The 21,560-nt window shown below is 40.6% G+C and overlaps 1 protein-coding gene across 1 annotated transcript in view; it reads left to right on the top strand.

Moving 5' to 3' along the window:
- Window positions 1–21,560, top strand: part of ANO2 (anoctamin 2) — a 242,727-nt gene that overhangs the window by 208,226 nt on the left and 12,941 nt on the right. Inside the window, 3 exon segments of the mRNA XM_030215259.1 lie at window positions 1,766–1,918; window positions 3,000–3,052; window positions 6,335–6,516. Coding sequence (XP_030071119.1) covers window positions 1,766–1,918; window positions 3,000–3,052; window positions 6,335–6,516 — 388 coding nt within the window.

Genomic DNA, 21,560 nt, shown 5'->3' with positions numbered 1-21,560 from the left:
TTTGCTGATGGAAACAGGTAGTAACTTTGACTAAGTCACCTTATTGGAATTACGGATGGTCCAGTAACTTCAACCGTATTTATCATTTGTGGTTTTGGCAAGATTTGGTGATCTCGCATCTGGATTATTGAAAACTAGTCTACCTGGGCTTGGCTCCATGGAGTATTCGTTGGTTCTAGTTGGTCCAGAACATGGCAACCAGACTGATAATGGGGAAAGAGTATTCTGCTTCTAGCAGTAGCCAAGCCAGGTCATGAGTATCTGGCAGCATCTCAAAAAAGAACGTTCCATTCTACTTAACCCCAGGAATAAGCAGTGACTTCCCCTGGGTCAGTATATTGAATTGATCCAAACATTTTTTTAAATCCATTCACACTAACTGCTTTTACCACATCATCCAGGAACAAGTTCAGAGCTTTGCTATGCATTGAGTAAAAAATATTTTCTCCTAAATGTTTTAAATGCAGTGCTATGTTACCTCTCACCTGCATTCCCTACATTGGCTACCCATTGAGTTTTAGACATGGTTTAAACTGTTGGTGTTGACTTTTAAGGTTTTGCGTGGAATGGTTCCAGATTATCTTTGGGACAGGCTACAGGAATAGGGGACAGAAAGAGCTTTAAGGTCCTTGAGTCAGGGGCTGTGGGTTATACCAGGAGTGTGTGAGGCATATCTACAGAGTGCCAGACATTGGGCTTTTTCTGTTGCCCCACCATTTAGTTGGAATGAAGTACCAAAGAAGATCCATAATCATGCCAACCTACGAATTTCATAGAAACTTGAAAAGTTGGCTTTTTAGATTGACTTACCCATGGTTGATATAGGAGAGAGGCACTTCTGAAGGCACAAGACATCAATCTTTTCTGTTGATGAAGTGATTAATTGGAAGAAATGTCCAGTGGAAGTCCATATTTCTACTCGGTTTTGTGGGAATGTGTAAATTGATTTGGGTCTGCTGATAGAGGTGATACATAAAATTAAAAAAAAAAAAAATAAGGCAGGAAGGGTTAGGACATAGCAAACTCTTTCCACTCTGCCTTGAACTGCTGCCATTTTGGGATGACATATCTAACTGCTGTATCTCTCACTGGGAGTCTCACTGTATTCAATAGGTTTTCCTGGCAGCTAGAGCAATAGCTTGTGCAATATTCCAGAACAAATACCAGAAGATAATGAAGGCTGTTTTTATATAATAGCATTAACCTCTTGGTCAGAAATGCAAAATTCGTGGTTTGGCACAACACTGAACTTTAAGATCGTATATGTAGGGTGTGCCCAAAAGTTAAAGATTGGGTTTCCTAACAATAGTTTACCATTTAGTTAACTTCCTACTATGAGTTTCGGGTCAGTCAAGATGGTCCTTGCATGCTCCATGGTATATACAACCCTGATGTGATGAGTTTTCTGAGAACTGGGTTAAACTGAGCACTTATTTTAGGACTGACAAGTAAGCACAGTAATTCCAAGTCTCACAAAAGTCATCTTCAAGGCCTTTTTTAATTTATTCTTTCTTCATACCTGGAAAACAAAACCAAACTTCAGAAATGCTCTTGTTAGGTAAAGACGAGAAACACAATTTTTTTTCAAATTGGCCGTATAAAACTGAAGCATGGATTTTAATACAGGCGGGAGCCTGATAACGATTTCACTGGAGTAGGAATCAAATGAGATTTATGGGAGGGAGATGTTTAAATAGTCTGTGGAAGTTTTTCCTCTCTGTTGGTTGTGTTTGTCCCCCTAATTCCTTCCCTTTCTCTCTTTCAGTCATCCAGTTTGGTTTTGTCACGCTGTTTGTTGCTTCCTTCCCCTTGGCACCTGTATTTGCCCTCCTGAACAACATTATAGAAGTGCGACTGGATGCAAAAAAGTTTGTCACAGAACTACGAAGGCCCGATGCAGTCCGAGCCAAAGACATTGGTATGTAAGAAAGGATGGAGAGCGCTGGTTTTTCATCTGGAGTGGCCAGGCGCAGCTGCAGTGTGCACTCATAGGGGCCCCTTTGCCAAGCTGCAGCAAAACGGGGCTGGTGCTGGTGTCTGTGCGTGTTTTATACGCGTGCCGAGGCCCACTTTTATCACAGCTGTCTCGCCTTCCTGCAGGAAATGGTCGGTGGCGGTAAGGGCGGTAACTGGGCAGTCTGCGCACTGCTCGATTACCGCCGGGTACGCTCCGGCGCTACAGAAATAAATTTTTGTAGCACCGCAAATGACGGCATGCTAGGGGTGGGAAGTACCGCTGGGCTGCTCCTGTATGGCGAGCGGTAATCCCGCATTCGGCTTACTGCCGCTTAATAAAAGGAGCCCATAATATGCTGTGGCTCTGTTACCGGAAAGAAAAGCACAGTTAAAGATGTCACTTTTAATTCTCTTGAAGAAAACCATAAATTTATTGAACAAAAAATCAAATATTCAAATCAGTACCGACACAGGCCGTGTTTCGCCCAGCAGGGCTGCGTCAGGGGCTACAAGATAAATGACATAACATATAAAACTTTAAAGACGACAAACTAAAAACTTTTTATACAAAAACATATATAGAAAAATAATTAAAAATTAATATGAAGCAATTATTATACGTAGAGATTACCAATACCACGTATAATAATTGCTTCATATTAATTTTTAATTATTTTTCTATATATGTTTTTGTATAAAAAGTTTTTAACTGATTTTGTATTGAGTATATATACATGATATATTTTCATTTATATGTTTTCTGACTTTTGTATTTTAATTGTGTATGTATTTATATACATTTTTTAATTTTTAGTTTGTCATCTTTAAAGTTTTATATGTTATGTCATTTAGCTTGTAGCCCCTGACGCAGCCCTGCTGGGCGAAACACGGCCTGTGTCGGGCTGATTTGAATATTTGGTTTTTTTTGTTCAATACATTTATGGTTTTCTTCTACTGATCTGCTTTGTTGTCTTTCCATCTTGGAGTTTGCAGAGCATCTGCCTTGTTGTTTTCTTGGACCCTCACTTTTAATTCTCTTACAGGAATCTGGTATAACATTCTGAATGGCATTGGCAAATTTTCAGTTATCATAAACGTAAGTACTTTTGGCTACATCAGGGGCTACATCAGGGCATAAGTGTTTTTAAAATCCTATTTACTCCAATATGGAATCATGCAAATTGATTGGCTTAGAGAGCAACGGCGTGCAATAGACGCTAATACTTGTGCTTACGTAAATGTTATATGCACATCTGTGCACACATAGGTAGATAAATGCCAGCAGGTCGTCTAAGCGCTATTCTGCTTACCTTGCATAGCGTGTCCTTGCAAAGGGGGACGCACATTAGGACAGAGCATGGGTGGGACATAGGCACAGGTCCCACAATCGAGTGTAACTTAGAGCGTACGCTCAGTTACGTGGGCAGCTGCTACATGTGCACGCTCACACTTACACCAACTCTACGGCTAGCACAAGTGCATCGTTCTGTAACGGAACCTACCAGAAGCACCTACCATGCACTCTCAGGGTTTACAGTTTATTGAAAAACTTGATATACTGCCATATAGAAATTCCAACACACTGGTTAATAAATATTCAATCATTATAACTTAGGGACCCTTTACAAAGCTGCGGTAAGCACTAACGCATGCTTACCAGTGCAAAAACAAATGGTGCACCGTAGGGCACGCTGAGATGTCCCGCAGTAATTTTGCCTTGTGTGTGTGCTACCTACGCAGGGGGCATGTCTGGAGGAGGAGAGTGAACATGTTCTGCTCTAACCCTCAGATTCTACATAGCGTGTCTAGAGTTACGCGCAGTCCTGCATATAAATCTAGTCGTATTCTATAACTACGCATGTAGATGAATTGTTTTAACAATCTGTTAAGCATTAAGAGCTCTTAACAAGTAATGAGCACTAATTGGCAAAAAGTAGAATTTACGTGCATACATCGCTAAGCATATTCTGTAATGTACTGCGCCTAAATTCTAACGCACACAGGCAAAAAGGGGTATTCTTAAGGGCATTTCATGGGCGTTCCAAAATCTATGTGCGTTGTTATAAAATACGGGCCAGAGTGTGTTAAATCTATGCTCAGGGATTTACACCAGTTTTTCATTTTAGAATAGTTTTAGAATACGCTTAGGTGTAATTGCCTAACGCACATTAATTTTAGGCACCATATATAGAATCGGGCCCTAATTGGTTAGCACAGCTATATTGCTGTGAGGTAACCAATTAGCATATGCTTAGCACAAGAGTCTTTACCGCCTACATAATGGGCGGTAGTAAGGGGCTAATGCACTAATCTGTTTTAATGGCCATGCGCCAATGGCAAAATTAATGGGTGGCCTTTAATACCAACAATAAGAATTTTGGCCATTTTACCCTAGTGGTAAAAGTGGCCTTAGCATGTGGGAAAGACTCGTGTAAAGGTGTGTTTTTTTTTTTTACCATTGTTTGATAAAAGGGGAAAAACTTGCAATCTATACTCAAAGAGGAAAATAGGAACTCTAAAGTAGGGTCTCCACGTTTCACCATCTCCTCAACCGGTGCCTATAGGTCCCCTTGCTGCAATACCTTAGAAAGCTCCAAAGGCGTCTCTGAATAAAAAAGTCAAGGTGTTTAGCTGTAGAATTTGCCCCGTATTGCAGTGGTCTCAAGGCAGTCAACCGGGTTTTCAAGGTAGCCACAATAAATATCCATAAGATAGACTTACATACAAGGTAGATAGCGAATGCAAATCAGTCCCATGCATATAAACAGTGAATATCCTCAAATGTGGCTGGCTGGAGGTGCCCTGAGGACTGGGACCAGCATCCCTGGTATAGAGAAAACGATCTGTTGGTCTACGAACCACCTAAGTCCCATCCTTAAACCAAGAGGAAGAAAATGTTCCAGTTTGCCCCAGAAGCCACTGAATTTCCAAGACCCTGCATCAGTAACGTTAAACAGTGTGTCGTACTGAGGAAGTCTAGGTCACCTCACAGTAGAAATAGAAATATCTGTGCGATCAATGAATGAAGATCTTGGCTTTTCCTGCCACTGATAGACTGTGTCCTGGGTGATTGAGGGCAGTTTGCCTCCTCCAAGAAAGGTGATTTTGAAACATCAGGAGGCTGGTACAGATTAGGGTGGTCAATTTTTACCCATATATACAGCTGTTTGCATGAGTATATGGCTTTTGAAAATTCCTCTCTCAGCATAAAATTAGATAAGAAGAAAAGGGGGTCTCCTCCCTGCTTGAAAAGATAATTTGAAAAACAATTATTCAACCAGTTTTTGATTAAACACAGATAAATACCCACCTTAGACCATGCACAAGAGGTAGATTTTCAAAACATCCAATGCTTTATTCATTTATTGAATTTGGATTTATTTGCCACCTTTTTGAAGAAATTCAATAAAACCAGTTGTTGAATATAAGCCCCTAGTTTCATGCTTTCCCCTTGAAAATTGGTGCAAGATCCTCGGGGAAAACAGAGCTGACTCTGTAAATTAGGGATTAACATTTATGCAGCAGCTACACGTATAAATCTTTCGATTACTAGCGTTCGTGGAATTAACCCCCCACACTCACTATTTCTGGGATAAGTAGTATAAAATGTTTTGTACATTTTTGGGATCTTGCCAGGTATTTGTGACCTGGATTGGCCACTGTTAGAAACAGGATGCTGGGCTTGATGGACCTTTGGTCTTTCCCAGTATGGCAATACTTATGTACTTATGCTTCACAAACTTTGCACCTTGGATTTTGGTCTTCATTCTCAGTCCTCAAGGGCTGCCAAGGTCAAGTTTTCAAGATAATGAATATGGATGAAGGAGATTTGCCTGCCTACTGCCTCCATCATAGGCAATTCTCTCTCATGCATATTTATAAGGGATATCCTGGAAACATGACCTTTTGGATCTAGGCAGACAGTTTGAAAACTGACCTCTAAAAGTGTGTTTGTTAAGCTCAGATATATGATGCAATCAATTATTTTTGTACCTCAAGTATGGCCTGGCATTTAAATTTATTACGACAAAGGAAATTGAACCTTTAATAATATTTGCGCAGCACATCTGTTCATAAATTTTCTTCCTGTCTGGTTTCCTTGCTTGGTGTTTAGACTGCTATTGCTTATATATGTCTGCTTCATAGATTGTATATTGTCTAATTACTGCTTGGTCATACAGACATTTCCATTCCCCTATCTGGAATATTCCCCCAAAGGTATTTATATCATGCAATACATGACATATTTCTTCTTAATCTAGAAGAAATGTGGCAGCATCACTCCAGGATGCACAAACTCCTAGCATGAATGAAATTACATAGATGCAGAAATCAAGCCGCTTGATGGATTCACAAGTGTATTTTCTTTGCTTCCCAGGCTTTTGTAATCTCTGTCACATCAGATTTCATTCCACGTCTTGTGTATCAATATATGTACAGTGACAACGGGACCATGCATGGCTTCATTAATCACACACTTTCATACTTCAATGTCAGTCATCTCAAAGCTGGGACCCAGCCAGTAAACACACAGTTCCAACAGGAAGTTGTATTCTGCAGGTGAAGTTGACAAATTGACTTTCTATGCAATTAGTTTCAATGGTTTCTGCATAATTGTGGCTACTGTTCTTATTATGACTGGAAAAGTGTGGTTATATTTTACACAAAGGAGGTCATTTTTCGAAGGGATATTTGTGGTTGAGGTGTGCATAAACCGGTACTTAAATGTTTATCTTGCATAAATGTTTGAGTTCCCATTTTTCAAAGCCGGGATATGCACGTCAAAAACCCAAGGATGTGAAAATGACAAGGGGACTTGATGTGTTTGGAACAGGACTAGAGGGGTGCCTAAAAGATACACGTTTATTCCCCCTTTCAGAAGAGGAATAAATGTTGATGTCCTCACAGACCGACATTGGGATTTGCACCTGCTACCCAGCACGTTTAGGTTTTGGTAAATTGCTCCGATTGAGCAGCACTGCACTGGAGGAATTAGGGGAGTTTGCTCCCTTAAACCCTCAGTGGTTTTCAACCCTCCTCACCCCCCCCCCTCCCCAAATCCAAATGGGCAAGGGATACCAGTCTCTGTGACAGCATCGGGAAAATCCATATTTATATTTCTGGCAGAGGTAAATGTGTACAGGCTGGTTTTCAACCCTTTGAAACCTTTGACATTTAGTTTCCTAAAATGGATATTTATGTTGCACATACCCATTGTATAAATGTCCATTTCTTCAATATTTTACAATAGGCTTTGCGCTGGCAGGTTCTGTTCTGAAATACTGGTGAAACGTGAGACGTCCTGATGTGGACATCTGGATTCTGACTTCTCCATCCTTTCCAAAATAGTCGTATGTTTGCTGGCAGTCGGTGAACGGTTCACTACTGGCAGCGATGTTCAGGGTGATTCTTTAGAACAGCTAAGTAGGGGCAGTGAGTGCTTTATCTCCCTATTGGACTCCATCCCCTGACCAAAGTGTGATCAGCAGCACACAGTTAAAAGCTGAAAGTGGCCTGTGCCTGAGGGGTATTGTATCAATTGCATTGTGTTGATAAAAGGAGTACAACAAAGGATCTCTTTTGGGAAGACTTTCCAAGGATTGCAAGCAAATTACTGCAAATTACTGGAAAGATTTTTACTGGACAAAGAGATACCATTTCTGGATCTTTAACACACAACCCAGTATTAACAGGAAAAAGCCAATATGTCGGCCATCGCAGAGGTTTCCTGTTCTGGGGGTGCCCTGGGCTTTTGAGGCGACTTTTTGATATATATTGGGGTCTAAACTGAATGCTTGGGTTGCAATTTGTCATCAGAGTATTGCTAAGCAATTTGATAGTTTCTGATTTCTTATACTCTGTACAGTTTTGTGAATTTTTGAGTAAAGTAGAATTGCCATATCTTTGCAGTACTTTAAATAATGTGAGTCCAGGGCTGCCGAACAACAGAGCCGGGGCAGGGCTGCTGCCCCCCCCCCCCCAAACTCAGGCTGCCGCCACCACCCCCTTACCTTTCTGCATCTGCTCCTCCTTTTAGTGTGTCGCTCTCCTGCTCCTGTGTTCCGGGACATGAGTTATTGTGTTAGATTGTAAGCTCCTATGAGCAGGGACTGTCCTTCTTTGTTAAACTGTACAGCGCTGCGTAACCCTAGTAGCGCTCTAGAAATGTTAAGTAGTAGTAATATGGAACGCTTTGTCCTAGCTGTAAAACTGTTTCATCTTTTCAACACATATTTATGTTTCTGGGTTGGTCAAGATCGAGTTCAGAGCTTCTATAGGAAGATGGATATTCCCAGTTAGCACCAGGCAAGCGATTATACATTTGGCATTTAACATATAATATTGGTACATTTTATACGTTCAACAAACATATAAGTGTGTTTGAATGTTGGCTGACTGGGTCTCCAGCGTATGCAAATCTAATCTCACGCATATTCATATAAACAAAACCAGTTAGGTATGCCTCCAGGTCTGTGTTGGGAAAACCCAGATCTCTTGAACAATATAATCTGCCTGAACGCCTTTAATCCCTCCGACATCCTTAAATCCCTAAATTGAGTGTTGCCGCCACAGGACTCTACAATGTTTTGCAGAAGAAAAATCATAACCCTCTTTGCACGTACGGTAAAATGACTGTAAACAAGAGATCTGTTTCTTTGTTGGTTATGCCTGAGTTTTGGTAGCGTAAATCAGTTAAGATATAATTGGGGCAATTTTCAGTACTGCCCACATGTACTTTTAACTGCAAGTGTTAGACCGGTTTTAAGAGACAGTAAAGACCCACTTTCCCTCTGTCTAGGAGAAACTATGCGCTGAGTCGTGCACCTTCTTTGACTGGAGATACGTTTTCCGTTCAAAATAATGTACTTCAATTTAAAAAAGCATAATCAATGCACATCTTCCCTTCCTCAACGTAATATGGGCCTACCTACTTTTTACTCAGCTACTCCTGCACAGATGAGGGCTGGGTAATTTTCTGTAGGTATCTGGATGAATGCTCCTACTCATGTACAGCTGATGTACCAAAATATAATTCTCACTCAGCCTCTAATTTATATTAGCACCAAACTGCACAAACCCAGATCAACAGCAGGTAAACGAAAGAACACGGAAACAAAAGGGGAGTAAAACAATGTAATTAATCTTGAAGGTTCTGGAAGCTATAAAAATGAAAAATCATGTGTTCAGATAACTAGCAATGTGCACAGGTAAACTGAATGTCTGAAAACTGGCCTCACTTATTCTGGCTCAAATTAACTGCTGTGCCTACTGTAGCTGGGATGAGAAGAGGTGCCCAACTTGACATTTCGTTCTTTAGATTGTAAGCTCCTATGAGCAGGGACTGTCCTTCTTTGTTAAACTGTACAGCGCTGCGTAACCCTAGTAGCGCTCTAGAAATGTTAAGTAGTAGTAGTAGTATTCCCAGGATCTAGTTTGGGTGGGGTTGGGAAAGATAGACCTAGACTGAGTTTTCAGATCTTTATGCACTGTTTTCCCATCAAGAAACTACTTAAGATTAAGCCAGTGCAATCTCTGTGGGTCCTTCGGATATGTGAGCAGTTTTTAAAAGGAAAGATGTGTATCTACTTTTTCTTTAAGTAGAGGAGTGTGGTAGCCGTGTTAGTCCACTCTTAAGGTTATCAATAGAAATCAAACAAAATAAAACATGGAAAAGAAAATAAGATGATACCTTTTTTATTGGACATAACTTAATACATTTCTTGATTAGCTTTCGAAGGTTGCCCTTCTTCCTCAGATCGGGTTCTACATGGAACGTTGCTACTCTTTGAGATTCTGCTGTGGAATCTTGTCACTCTTTAGCATTCCGGAATCTTGCTATTCTTTGGGTTCTACATGTAGAGAGGTGTGGTAGCCGTGTTAGTCCACTCTTAAGGTTATCAATAGAAATCAAACAAAATAAAACATGGAAAAGAAAATAAGGTGATACCATTTTTATTGGACATAACTTAATACATTTCTTGATTTCTTGATTGCCCTTCGAAAGCTAATCAAGAAATGTATTAAGTTATGTCCAATAAAAAAGGTATCATCTTATTTTCTTTTCCATGTTTTATTTTGTTTGATTTCTATTGATACATTTTCTTTGAAAGTTAGGTACATGAGCCATGGGTACAAAGTTCCCGTGGACTGGAAATTGTCTCCTTTTGGTATAAGCTTAATGAACATTTGATATACGGATGAAACAAGATACTAAGGAAAGATGATAAGACCGATACTATGCAGCCCTTTATCCAGGACCAAACATAGCAACCAGCAAATTGGTGTCCCATACCACTGCAGTACCTTTGTTCCCAGTCAGTAGCAGTCTGCTGTCACTTCCCTCCCCCCAGTCACTGTTGACATGATAGAGTGCCACAGGACCAGCAGTTGCCACATCTTATGCCGCAGTGGCCGGCCAGTATCGGAGAGTTCGAGTGTAGCTTCCTCTCTCCTGCTCTTCAGTCTTCGAGGCGCCAGACTGTGAATGGTTTCCCTTTGGTGTCTCAGCCCAGCTCCCACCCCAAGAGCCAACCATGCTGTCAAGACCTAAGAGATGAGCTTAAACTTAAACACCAAGAAATAAGACACCCATGATTATCAGCAAATAATTCTAAAAGCATGGAAATAGTTGCTTAAGGATAGAAACTAGAACAAATCGAAGAATGGACATACGTAAACAGTAAACCACAAGGGTAGAAAACAATTAACAAAAGTGAACAAACATCAGGTTGTAATCTCTCACTGTGGGAATGTTGTCTCCGTTCTCAGGTATTTGCATGTAGGACTGTAATAAAGGCATAACATAATTTTCATTCAAATACTTATTATATGGCGTTAAATCTGGTCCAGAATCAGCTTACCAATATGTCTTCCTTTTTGACACAACAGCTTTGAGCAACATTTTGACAATACAACACTGCATACAACTTTAGCCTACTTCAAATCAGTATTGGAACTCACAGCCTACGGTTATGGTTTATTGGATTTAATATAGGTACTTCCTTGCCTAGTAGGCAAAGCAAGAAACATGTAAAGAGAAAGAAAGACCAATACATAACACGAAAGAGGACCACAAAGAAGATTATCCAAAAACAGGAACAAAGTAGCTAGTGACAGTCAAACAACATACACAACTAATCAGGACAAGACGGGGATGAGCACACCCACTTTTGACTTGGTCTCCAAAAGCTTCCAGAAGGAAGTGGTCTTCGAGGTCATGAGAAATTATGGGTAAGACAATTCCAGGCGGAGTGATTGGGAGCCCATTCCAGAAGGAAAGTGCAGTACAATAATGCCTAGTTGTGTCAAGTTTTGTATATCAAACTGATGGAAATAAGTTTTGATTTAACTATATTAGAATACGGCCTTAAAACAGAAAAATTTGCTTGCTAACTTGCTTGGGTCGTGCGAGACTCCATATCTTGTCTCAGATCTCTTAGCAGTGGCAAAGACTGTGGGTCACTGTACCTTTTCAATGATGGATGGAAAAGTAAATGTTGCTTCTACTCAAACCAACAGTGATTTAAACAGTTTTTAAAAGGAAGGTAAGATATTAACCTTTAACACTAGAAATGTCATCAGAGATAAGATTTACTCATTTATTTTATTTATTTATTAGGATTTATTCACCGCCTTTTTGAAGGAATTCATTCAAGGCAGTGTTCAATAAGCATAAATGCAGCACGAGCAATAGACAATTACAGCAGTAAAAATATCTGTAACAAAAAAAAAACCCCCAAAACATTACCTTGAGTGCTTAAGTGAATTTTGATTTTCGCAGCAATTCTGGAAACGTCACTAACACATGGGTGAAAACGTTTGTTAAATCCTGATTAACAGTGTCAACAAAGATCATCAAGAGGATAGTAGATTCAATTTCTATACTTTTATAGAAACAAGTTACAATTGGACACCTGCCTTAAGCCCTATGCTGAAAACCAACACAGCTGAGCCCTGAAGACACTGCACGTACCGACTGCGTCCCTTTTATTGGAAAAAGTCTATGTTCTTGGCAACCTATGTTGGGAAAAAGTTGAGCTCTCTTATTTTGGATTCCAATGACCTCTGGAGATGTGAAGTCCCAGTATGGCTGTTTTTATTTTTACTTTACAAGTAGCAGAAACTGAAGTATCTTAAGGATGACTTGAGAATGCAGTTACCTTCAATCTGCCCCCTCCAGTAACATGCTTTCTTGTAGGTACTACGTTAAGCCGGTTATTCAGAGAATCCTTAATTGCAAACAATTGTTGTGAACGTGAGAAATCAACTGTTGCAATCAAAATTAGTTTCTTGGAATGGAGTTGCTCTGCACCTTTCTTCAAGCCAACAAGACGTCGAGGACTTCTATAAGGTGAAACCGATTAGAAACATTCTGTTTGAAGAAGCTCCTCTTAGCACGTTGCAAATAAACTAGTGGTTCTTATGGATCAGATTTTTGTGATCCAAGTGGGCTTCCAGCTCAATTTAACCCAGGACTGGTGTATAAGTGGAGCGGAGGAGTGGCCTAGTGGTTAGGGTGGTGGACTTTGGTCCTGGGGAACTGAGTTCGATTCCCACTTCAGGCACAGGCAGCTCCTTGTGACTCTGGGCAAGTCACTTAACCCTCCATTGCCCCATGTAAGCCGCATTGAGCCTGCCATGAGTGGGAAAGCGCAGGGTACCTTTGACATTTAGTTTCCTAAAATGGATATTTATGTTGCACATACCCATTGTATAAATGTCCATTTCTTCAATATTTTACAATAGGCTTTGCGCTGGCAGGTTCTGTTCTGAAATACTGGTGAAACGTGAGACGTCCTGATGTGGACATCTGGATTCTGACTTCTCCATCCTTTCCAAAATAGTCGTATGTTTGCTGGCAGTCGGTGAACGGTTCACTACTGGCAGCGATGTTCAGGGTGATTCTTTAGAACAGCTAAGTAGGGGCAGTGAGTGCTTTATCTCCCTATTGGACTCCATCCCCTGACCAAAGTGTGATCAGCAGCACACAGTTAAAAGCTGAAAGTGGCCTGTGCCTGAGGGGTATTGTATCAATTGCATTGTGTTGATAAAAGGAGTACAACAAAGGATCTCTTTTGGGAAGACTTTCCAAGGATTGCAAGCAAATTACTGCAAATTACTGGAAAGATTTTTACTGGACAAAGAGATACCATTTCTGGATCTTTAACACACAACCCAGTATTAACAGGAAAAAGCCAATATGTCGGCCATCGCAGAGGTTTCCTGTTCTGGGGGTGCCCTGGGCTTTTGAGGCGACTTTTTGATATATATTGGGGTCTAAACTGAATGCTTGGGTTGCAATTTGTCATCAGAGTATTGCTAAGCAATTTGATAGTTTCTGATTTCTTATACTCTGTACAGTTTTGTGAATTTTTGAGTAAAGTAGAATTGCCATATCTTTGCAGTACTTTAAATAATGTGAGTCCAGGGCTGCCGAACAACAGAGCCGGGGCAGGGCTGCTGCCCCCCCCCCCCCCCCAAACTCAGGCTGCCGCCACCACCCCCTTACCTTTCTGCATCTGCTCCTCCTTTTAGTGTGTCGCTCTCCTGCTCCTGTGTTCCGGGACATGAGTTATTGTGTTAGATTGTAAGCTCCTATGAGCAGGGACTGTCCTTCTTTGTTAAACTGTACAGCGCTGCGTAACCCTAGTAGCGCTCTAGAAATGTTAAGTAGTAGTAATATGGAACGCTTTGTCCTAGCTGTAAAACTGTTTCATCTTTTCAACACATATTTATGTTTCTGGGTTGGTCAAGATCGAGTTCAGAGCTTCTATAGGAAGATGGATATTCCCAGTTAGCACCAGGCAAGCGATTATACATTTGGCATTTAACATATAATATTGGTACATTTTATACGTTCAACAAACATATAAGTGTGTTTGAATGTTGGCTGACTGGGTCTCCAGCGTATGCAAATCTAATCTCACGCATATTCATATAAACAAAACCAGTTAGGTATGCCTCCAGGTCTGTGTTGGGAAAACCCAGATCTCTTGAACAATATAATCTGCCTGAACGCCTTTAATCCCTCCGACATCCTTAAATCCCTAAATTGAGTGTTGCCGCCACAGGACTCTACAATGTTTTGCAGAAGAAAAATCATAACCCTCTTTGCACGTACGGTAAAAATGACTGTAAACAAGAGATCTGTTTCTTTGTTGGTTATGCCTGAGTTTTTGGTAGCGTAAATCAGTTAAGATATAATTGGGGCAATTTTCAGTACTGCCCACATGTACTTTTAACTGCAAGTGTTAGACCGGTTTTAAGAGACAGTAAAGACCCACTTTCCCTCTGTCTAGGAGAAACTATGCGCTGAGTCGTGCACCTTCTTTGACTGGAGATACGTTTTCCGTTCAAAATAATGTACTTCAATTTAAAAAAGCATAATCAATGCACATCTTCCCTTCCTCAACGTAATATGGGCCTACCTACTTTTTACTCAGCTACTCCTGCACAGATGAGGGCTGGGTAATTTTCTGTAGGTATCTGGATGAATGCTCCTACTCATGTACAGCTGATGTACCAAAATATAATTCTCACTCAGCCTCTAATTTATATTAGCACCAAACTGCACAAACCCAGATCAACAGCAGGTAAACGAAAGAACACGGAAACAAAGGGGAGTAAAACAATGTAATTAATCTTGAAGGTTCTGGAAGCTATAAAAATGAAAAATCATGTGTTCAGATAACTAGCAATGTGCACAGGTAAACTGAATGTCTGAAAACTGGCCTCACTTATTCTGGCTCAAATTAACTGCTGTGCCTACTGTAGCTGGGATGAGAAGAGGTGCCCAACTTGACATTTCGTTCTTTAGATTGTAAGCTCCTATGAGCAGGGACTGTCCTTCTTTGTTAAACTGTACAGCGCTGCGTAACCCTAGTAGCGCTCTAGAAATGTTAAGTAGTAGTAGTAGTATTCCCAGGATCTAGTTTGGGTGGGGTTGGGAAAGATAGACCTAGACTGAGTTTTCAGATCTTTATGCACTGTTTTCCCATCAAGAAACTACTTAAGATTAAGCCAGTGCAATCTCTGTGGGTCCTTCGGATATGTGAGCAGTTTTTAAAAGGAAAGATGTGTATCTACTTTTTCTTTAAGTAGAGGAGTGTGGTAGCCGTGTTAGTCCACTCTTAAGGTTATCAATAGAAATCAAACAAAATAAAACATGGAAAAGAAAATAAGATGATACCTTTTTTATTGGACATAACTTAATACATTTCTTGATTAGCTTTCGAAGGTTGCCCTTCTTCCTCAGATCGGGTTCTACATGGAACGTTGCTACTCTTTGAGATTCTGCTGTGGAATCTTGTCACTCTTTAGCATTCCGGAATCTTGCTATTCTTTGGGTTCTACATGTAGAGAGGTGTGGTAGCCGTGTTAGTCCACTCTTAAGGTTATCAATAGAAATCAAACAAAATAAAACATGGAAAAGAAAATAAGGTGATACCATTTTTATTGGACATAACTTAATACATTTCTTGATTTCTTGATTGCCCTTCGAAAGCTAATCAAGAAATGTATTAAGTTATGTCCAATAAAAAAGGTATCACCTTATTTTCTTTTCCATGTTTTATTTTGTTTGATTTCTATTGATACATTTTCTTTGAAAGTTAGGTACATGAGCCATGGGTACAAAGTTCCCGTGGACTGGAAATTGTCTCCTTTTGGTATAAGCTTAATGAACATTTGATATACGGATGAAACAAGATACTAAGGAAAGATGATAAGACCGATACTATGCAGCCCTTTATCCAGGACCAAACATAGCAACCAGCAAATTGGTGTCCCATACCACTGCAGTACCTTTGTTCCCAGTCAGTAGCAGTCTGCTGTCACTTCCCTCCCCCCAGTCACTGTTGACATGATAGAGTGCCACAGGACCAGCAGTTGCCACATCTTATGCCGCAGTGGCCGGCCAGTATCGGAGAGTTCGAGTGTAGCTTCCTCTCTCCTGCTCTTCAGTCTTCGAGGCGCCAGACTGTGAATGGTTTCCCTTTGGTGTCTCAGCCCAGCTCCCACCCCAAGAGCCAACCATGCTGTCAAGACCTAAGAGATGAGCTTAAACTTAAACACCAAGAAATAAGACACCCATGATTATCAGCAAATAATTCTAAAAGCATGGAAATAGTTGCTTAAGGATAGAAACTAGAACAAATCGAAGAATGGACATACGTAAACAGTAAACCACAAGGGTAGAAAACAATTAACAAAAGTGAACAAACATCAGGTTGTAATCTCTCACTGTGGGAATGTTGTCTCCGTTCTCAGGTATTTGCATGTAGGACTGTAATAAAGGCATAACATAATTTTCATTCAAATACTTATTATATGGCGTTAAATCTGGTCCAGAATCAGCTTACCAATATGTCTTCCTTTTTGACACAACAGCTTTGAGCAACATTTTGACAATACAACACTGCATACAACTTTAGCCTACTTCAAATCAGTATTGGAACTCACAGCCTACGGTTATGGTTTATTGGATTTAATATAGGTACTTCCTTGCCTAGTAGGCAAAGCAAGAAACATGTAAAGAGAAAGAAAGACCAATACATAACACGAAAGAGGACCACAAAGAAGATTATCCAAAAACAGGAACAAAGTAGCTAGTGACAGTCAAACAACATACACAACTAATCAGGACAAGACGGGGATGAGCACACCCACTTTTGACTTGGTCTCCAAAAGCTTCCAGAAGGAAGTGGTCTTCGAGGTCATGAGAAATTATGGGTAAGACAATTCCAGGCGGAGTGATTGGGAGCCCATTCCAGAAGGAAAGTGCAGTACAATAATGCCTAGTTGTGTCAAGTTTTGTATATCAAACTGATGGAAATAAGTTTTGATTTAACTATATTAGAATACGGCCTTAAAACAGAAAAATTTGCTTGCTAACTTGCTTGGGTCGTGCGAGACTCCATATCTTGTCTCAGATCTCTTAGCAGTGGCAAAGACTGTGGGTCACTGTACCTTTTCAATGATGGATGGAAAAGTAAATGTTGCTTCTACTCAAACCAACAGTGATTTAAACAGTTTTTAAAAGGAAGGTAAGATATTAACCTTTAACACTAGAAATGTCATCAGAGATAAGATTTACTCATTTATTTTATTTATTTATTAGGATTTATTCACCGCCTTTTTGAAGGAATTCATTCAAGGCAGTGTTCAATAAGCATAAATGCAGCACGAGCAATAGACAATTACAGCAGTAAAAATATCTGTAACAAAAAAAAACCCCCAAAACATTACCTTGAGTGCTTAAGTGAATTTTGATTTTCGCAGCAATTCTGGAAACGTCACTAACACATGGGTGAAAACGTTTGTTAAATCCTGATTAACAGTGTCAACAAAGATCATCAAGAGGATAGTAGATTCAATTTCTATACTTTTATAGAAACAAGTTACAATTGGACACCTGCCTTAAGCCCTATGCTGAAAACCAACACAGCTGAGCCCTGAAGACACTGCACGTACCGACTGCGTCCCTTTTATTGGAAAAAGTCTATGTTCTTGGCAACCTATGTTGGGAAAAAGTTGAGCTCTCTTATTTTTGGATTCCAATGACCTCTGGAGATGTGAAGTCCCAGTATGGCTGTTTTTATTTTTACTTTACAAGTAGCAGAAACTGAAGTATCTTAAGGATGACTTGAGAATGCAGTTACCTTCAATCTGCCCCCTCCAGTAACATGCTTTCTTGTAGGTACTACGTTAAGCCGGTTATTCAGAGAATCCTTAATTGCAAACAATTGTTGTGAACGTGAGAAATCAACTGTTGCAATCAAAATTAGTTTCTTGGAATGGAGTTGCTCTGCACCTTTCTTCAAGCCAACAAGACGTCGAGGACTTCTATAAGGTGAAACCGATTAGAAACATTCTGTTTGAAGAAGCTCCTCTTAGCACGTTGCAAATAAACTAGTGGTTCTTATGGATCAGATTTTTGTGATCCAAGTGGGCTTCCAGCTCAATTTAACCCAGGACTGGTGTATAAGTGGAGCGGAGGAGTGGCCTAGTGGTTAGGGTGGTGGACTTTGGTCCTGGGGAACTGAGTTCGATTCCCACTTCAGGCACAGGCAGCTCCTTGTGACTCTGGGCAAGTCACTTAACCCTCCATTGCCCCATGTAAGCCGCATTGAGCCTGCCATGAGTGGGAAAGCGCAGGGTACAAATGTAACAAAAATAAAATAGATACTATTGGACATTCTACATGGAATGTTGCTACTATTGGAGATTCTACATGGAATGTTGCTATTCCACTAGCAACATTCCATGTAAAAGGCTGCGCAGGCTTCTGTTTCTGTGAGTCTGGGACGTCAGGCTCACAGAAGCAGAAGCCTGCGCAGCCACATTGGTGATCTGCAAGGGCCGACTTCTACATGGAATGTTGCTAGTGGAATAGCAACATTCCATGTAGAATCTCAAATAGTAGCAACAGTGGAGGAGTGGCCTAGTGGTTAGGGTTAGGGTGGTGGACTTTGGTCCTGAGGAACTGAGTTCGATTCCCACTTCAGGCACAGGCAGCTCCTTGTGACTCTGGGCAAATCACTTAACCCTCCATTGCCCCATTGCCTCATGTAAGCCGCATTGAGCCTGCCATGAGTGGGAAAGCGCGGGGTACAAATGTAACAAAAAAAAAATTTATAATTACATGGGAATGATTTTTCCTCTTTAATATCGGCTCTTGTCTCACCTAGAATGTAAACCGCATTGAACCTTGGAAAGGGGATATTAGCAGTATAAAAGAATCGATTTGATTTGATTCTCAAGCTACTACAGTCCAGTGATTGTGGTTGGGGTCCAGGGAGTATGATTGATGTACTATTTTGTTTAAATGGTTTATGGTTTATTAAATCTGATATACCACCTCTCGTTACAAAAATAGTAAGACAGTTTACAATAAAATCAATTCGAGTTTGGGGAAAATAACTCCATTGTACATAGAACAGATAAACATAAGAAAAAGAGGAACAGCAGAGGAGAGGAACACAGGACTAGGAAAAGGTAGGACGACATTGCATAGGCACCAGCGCTGGGACCTCAAATCATAGCAGTGCGATGTTATCTTAGTCCCATGCTCCTTCTCCAAATGCAAGTTTAAAGAGGTGGATTTTAAGTCCTGTCCTGAATTTCTGGAAAGACAATTCTGTACATAGAAAAGTCAGACCAGAAGACTACAGTTTTTTTTTAAGGCGCAGTCGCTATTTTCCGTTGGTAGAGGAATGACAAACTAAGTTTGTGCCCGAGACAATGGAGGATTACATTACAACATCATACAAGATGAGGGGGAGGAATGAGGGAAGATGGCTGGAGCTGGCTAATGGGGAGGGGGGTGGTGGCTGGCTCAGTTGGGGGTGAGGTGATTAGCTAAGGAGTTTGCTTAAATGTACACAATAGAAATAAACCCAAATAAAACATGGAAAAGAAAATAAGATGATACTTTTTTTATTGGACATAACTTAATAACTTAATGTGTTAAGTTATGCCCAATAAAAAAGGTATCATCTTATTTTCTTTTCCATGTTTTATTTGGGTTTATTTCTGTTGATTACCTTTAAAAGTGGACTAACACGGCTACCAAACCTCTCTACTTAAATGTACAGAAATAATGCTAAAGAAATATGGTACAGATGATAGCTTTTTATGAAACTAACACTATATTTCTGACTAACTTTTAATAGCTATATGTCCTTCATTTAGTGTAGACCCTAGATAGATAGACAGACAGACAGATAGATAGATATTGTTAGTCCAGTAACAGGAGATATCAATTAAATAAAACATAGACACATACAGGTCAGTATTCAGGCAGTGGTGCTCAGCCTTTCTTTAAATGCCACCATCACTGGCTAGATTAGACCCAGATGTTCAATGCTGGGCCATATCTAGATTGTGGGATGTGCCTGGAAGTTTTGTGGGCATGGCCAATATTCAGTGTCATACCCACATAGTTAACCAGACAAAGTTAGGACCATCTTTTGTGTGGTCCTATATGCCCAGTTAGCTATGTGGGCATTGGTAATAAATGTTGCAAGTGTCCTTATAACATGCATTTCCTCCCTGGACTGCCCTGGTGGTCAGGGAGTTTTTTTTTTTGTTTGTTACATTTGTACCCCGCGCAATCCCACTCAAGGCAGGCTCAATGCGGCTTACATGGGGCAATGGAGGGTTAAGTGACTTGCCCAGAGTCACAAGGAGCTGCCTGTGCCTGAAGTGGGAATCAAACTCAGTTCCTCAGTTCCCCAGGACCAAAGTCCACCACCCTAACCACTAGGTCACTCCTCCACTATTAATATTAATAGTTAATATTTTAAACTAATTAATATATTAGATTCTCACATTATTATTCAAGGCTAGATTATGTAACAACTTAGGTCAATGTTCAAAAGCACTGATGTGGTCTACAACCCCCGTCAATGGCATAACTCATTTAAAAAAAATAATACATTTCCATTGGCACATGGATACATTTTCTCCATGTAAGTCGATATAGCTTTCTCAGGAGTAGCTCCCACGCTCTGCTAATCTCTCCCAGAGGGGCTCTGCCTAACTCAAGATTCTGTCTACTTCAGGAAGCAGGTGAAAGCCTGACTCTTCTCCCAAGCCTTTAATACATGTGGCAACTGCCTATCCACTCACTCACTCTGCATCTGGACTAGCTTGCAGATACACCCCGTAACTCAGACCAGTTCCTCATACCTTATTGAACTGTATATATATAATTTGACTCCAGACATCTATTTATCCTAATGAGTTTGTTCTACCCATCTTGTCTGTCTATAATATGTGTCCAGATGTCTGTCTCAACTGCACTTGCCCCCTCGGTTTCAGGGGGGATTGACTTAGTAACATAGTAACATAGTAAATGACGGCAGATGAAGACCTGTACAGTCCATCCAGTCTGCCCAACAAGATAAACTCATTAACAAGGTATGTGATACTTTGTATGTACACCCGAGTTTGATTTGTCCTTGCCTTTCTCAGGGCACAGATCGTAGAAGTCTACCCAGCACTGTTCTTGTACTAAGTTCTGGAGCTAACGTCGAAGCCCCTTAAAATTTACACTCCAGCCCATCCCTATCTATTCAGTCACAATCAGAGCATAGACCGTAGAAGTCTGCCCAGCTCCCATTTTGTTTCCCAATTACCGACGTCGCCACCCAATCTCCACTAAGATTCCGTGGAACCATTCCTTCTAAACAGGATTCCTTTGTATTTATCCCACACACGTTTGAATTCCATTACAGTTTTCATCTCCACCACCTCCCGCGGGAGGGCATTCCACATATCCATCACCCTCTCCATGAAAAAAACTTCCTGACATTAGTCCTGAGTCTGCTCCCTTCATCCTCAATTCATGTCCTCTAGTTCTACCGCCTTCCAGTCTCCGAAAAAGGTTCATTTGCGGATTAATACCTTTCAAATATTTGAATTTCTGTATCACATCACCCGTTTCTCCTTTCCTCTAAGGTATACATGTTCAGGTCAGCAAGTCTCTCCTCATATGGTTTGCAGCGCAAATCCCATACCATTTTTGTAACTTTTCTTTGCACCGCTTCCGGTCTTTTTACATCTTTAGCAAGATACGGCCTCCAAAACTGAACACAATACTC

Source organism: Microcaecilia unicolor, chromosome 9, assembly GCF_901765095.1.
Source record: "Microcaecilia unicolor chromosome 9, aMicUni1.1, whole genome shotgun sequence".
In the NCBI taxonomy this organism is placed as follows: domain Eukaryota; kingdom Metazoa; phylum Chordata; class Amphibia; order Gymnophiona; family Siphonopidae; genus Microcaecilia; species Microcaecilia unicolor.
This window is presented reverse-complemented; position numbering and strand designations above follow the sequence as displayed.